Source organism: Monopterus albus, unplaced genomic scaffold (genome assembly GCF_001952655.1).
Source record: "Monopterus albus unplaced genomic scaffold, M_albus_1.0 scaffold9.1, whole genome shotgun sequence".
NCBI lineage: Eukaryota > Metazoa > Chordata > Actinopteri > Synbranchiformes > Synbranchidae > Monopterus > Monopterus albus.
In genome coordinates this window covers 23,512-25,054 of record NW_018127889.1, presented here as the reverse complement: position 1 = coordinate 25,054, position 1,543 = coordinate 23,512, and the positions used below count along the sequence as shown (strand labels likewise).

General features: G+C 38.4%; 1 protein-coding gene across 1 annotated transcript in view; it reads left to right on the top strand.

The window, feature by feature from the left end:
- The first annotated feature begins 794 nt into the window (after nt 1–794).
- The window catches only part of rhag (Rh associated glycoprotein), an 8,177-nt gene continuing 7,428 nt past the window's right edge, over nt 795–1,543 (top strand). Inside the window, 1 exon segment of the mRNA XM_020589522.1 lies at nt 795–1,042. Coding sequence (XP_020445178.1) covers nt 865–1,042 — 178 coding nt within the window. The 5' untranslated portion in view covers nt 795–864.

Genomic DNA, 1,543 nt, shown 5'->3' with positions numbered 1-1,543 from the left:
CTGACGAGTAAGACAACGGGTCCATTTTTTAGGCAGGTGCTGAAGTCGGTTAAATGGTCTGAAAAGGTACAGGCAAATTTTTTTCTTTACTGTGTTACTTGCAGTCAGATAATACAAAATCTTGATTTATTTACAACAAAAATATAACATTCATTGCAAATCTGTCCTTGTGAAAAGCCGGGATGGGATTGTTTTATTTAGGACAGGGTCAGGTCTCAAGTAATAAACTCAACTGCATGGCATTTTTTTCTGGAATGTGACTTTTGTATTATATTTCGGTATAATTTTCATCATATGTACCCTGTCAACTTGATAATTTTTTCAACATAGTTTAAACTACTTTTTTTTTTTTCTAAGTTGCTTTAGTTAACCAAACTAGATTTCTGCCTGGAGTAGCTTTGCTATAGTTCAACTTCTTCCAGTGTGAAGTAGTAGCTTGCAAAGCTATGCTTTCAAAGTAGCTTCCCTCACATAGATTTTAAGACAATAAAAGATCAGTCTGAAGTCAAGTCAATAAATCAACAAACATAACTTTGACAGTGACAAATGAGTAGGAAGGAGCAGTCATTAGGTTTTTCTCACGTCTGCTGACTGACCAGGTGTCATTACATTTGTGTTTTGCTTTTTGTCCCTTCCGAGATCCAGAGAGGAAACCCATCCCTGCGTGCAAACTACATGAGGGGGGTGTTCAACACCCAGCCCCCAGTCTTCTGCCTTGTCATTGGTCACCACGAAACCTGCATCAGTTTAAAACCAGACACCACTTTCTTCCCTCCCTTCACATAGCACAACCCCTAAAAAAACAAAGTCAGCGAATGTGTGTGTGTGTCAGACTGAAGGGAGATAACCACAGTTGGCCTCAGGATGCCCGCGTACGCCACCAACATGAGGGTGAAGTTCCCCATTGTGGCCTTGGTTTTGGAGATTATCACCATTATACTGTTTGCAGTGTTTGTGGTTTATGACGATGGCAAAGGTCACGGGCACGGTGCACCCTCTAATCAGACTCATCATGAAGAGAAGCCTATGGATCTCTACCCCAGTAAGTCTACCTGGGTTCCATGCTTAGAGATGCACTTCTGCTGAATGTCTGAATGTTTGGTCAATAGACTACCTTAGAAGAGGTTAAACTGTATGGATTATCAGGGTTTATATCAAGATTCTAACACAATTTCTTTGTTGCTGCTTAGAGGTTAACATTCAGATATCCAATAAAGGTTTGTGACACCTACTACAATAACAGGGGTATGGGACAGCTAAGTTTCTTAGTGGTTTTGCTAACTCTGTGTAATATTCAGTAGGATATAGCAAAATAAACAGGTTTAAAAATGTTATAAACAGTTTACAATGAGGTTTATTTTTGTTTAAAAAAGGGAATAAGTCTACAAATCTTCCATATTTCCAAGTTTTGGTTCAGTAGCCTTTGACTTTGAAGTGCTGAGTGAAGCAAAGTGAAGCAGAAAAGGCCAGCTTCCTTCATCTGTATAATGTGAATTCTATTTTATGGGTGTAATTTGTAATTTTCCAATTATATATATATATA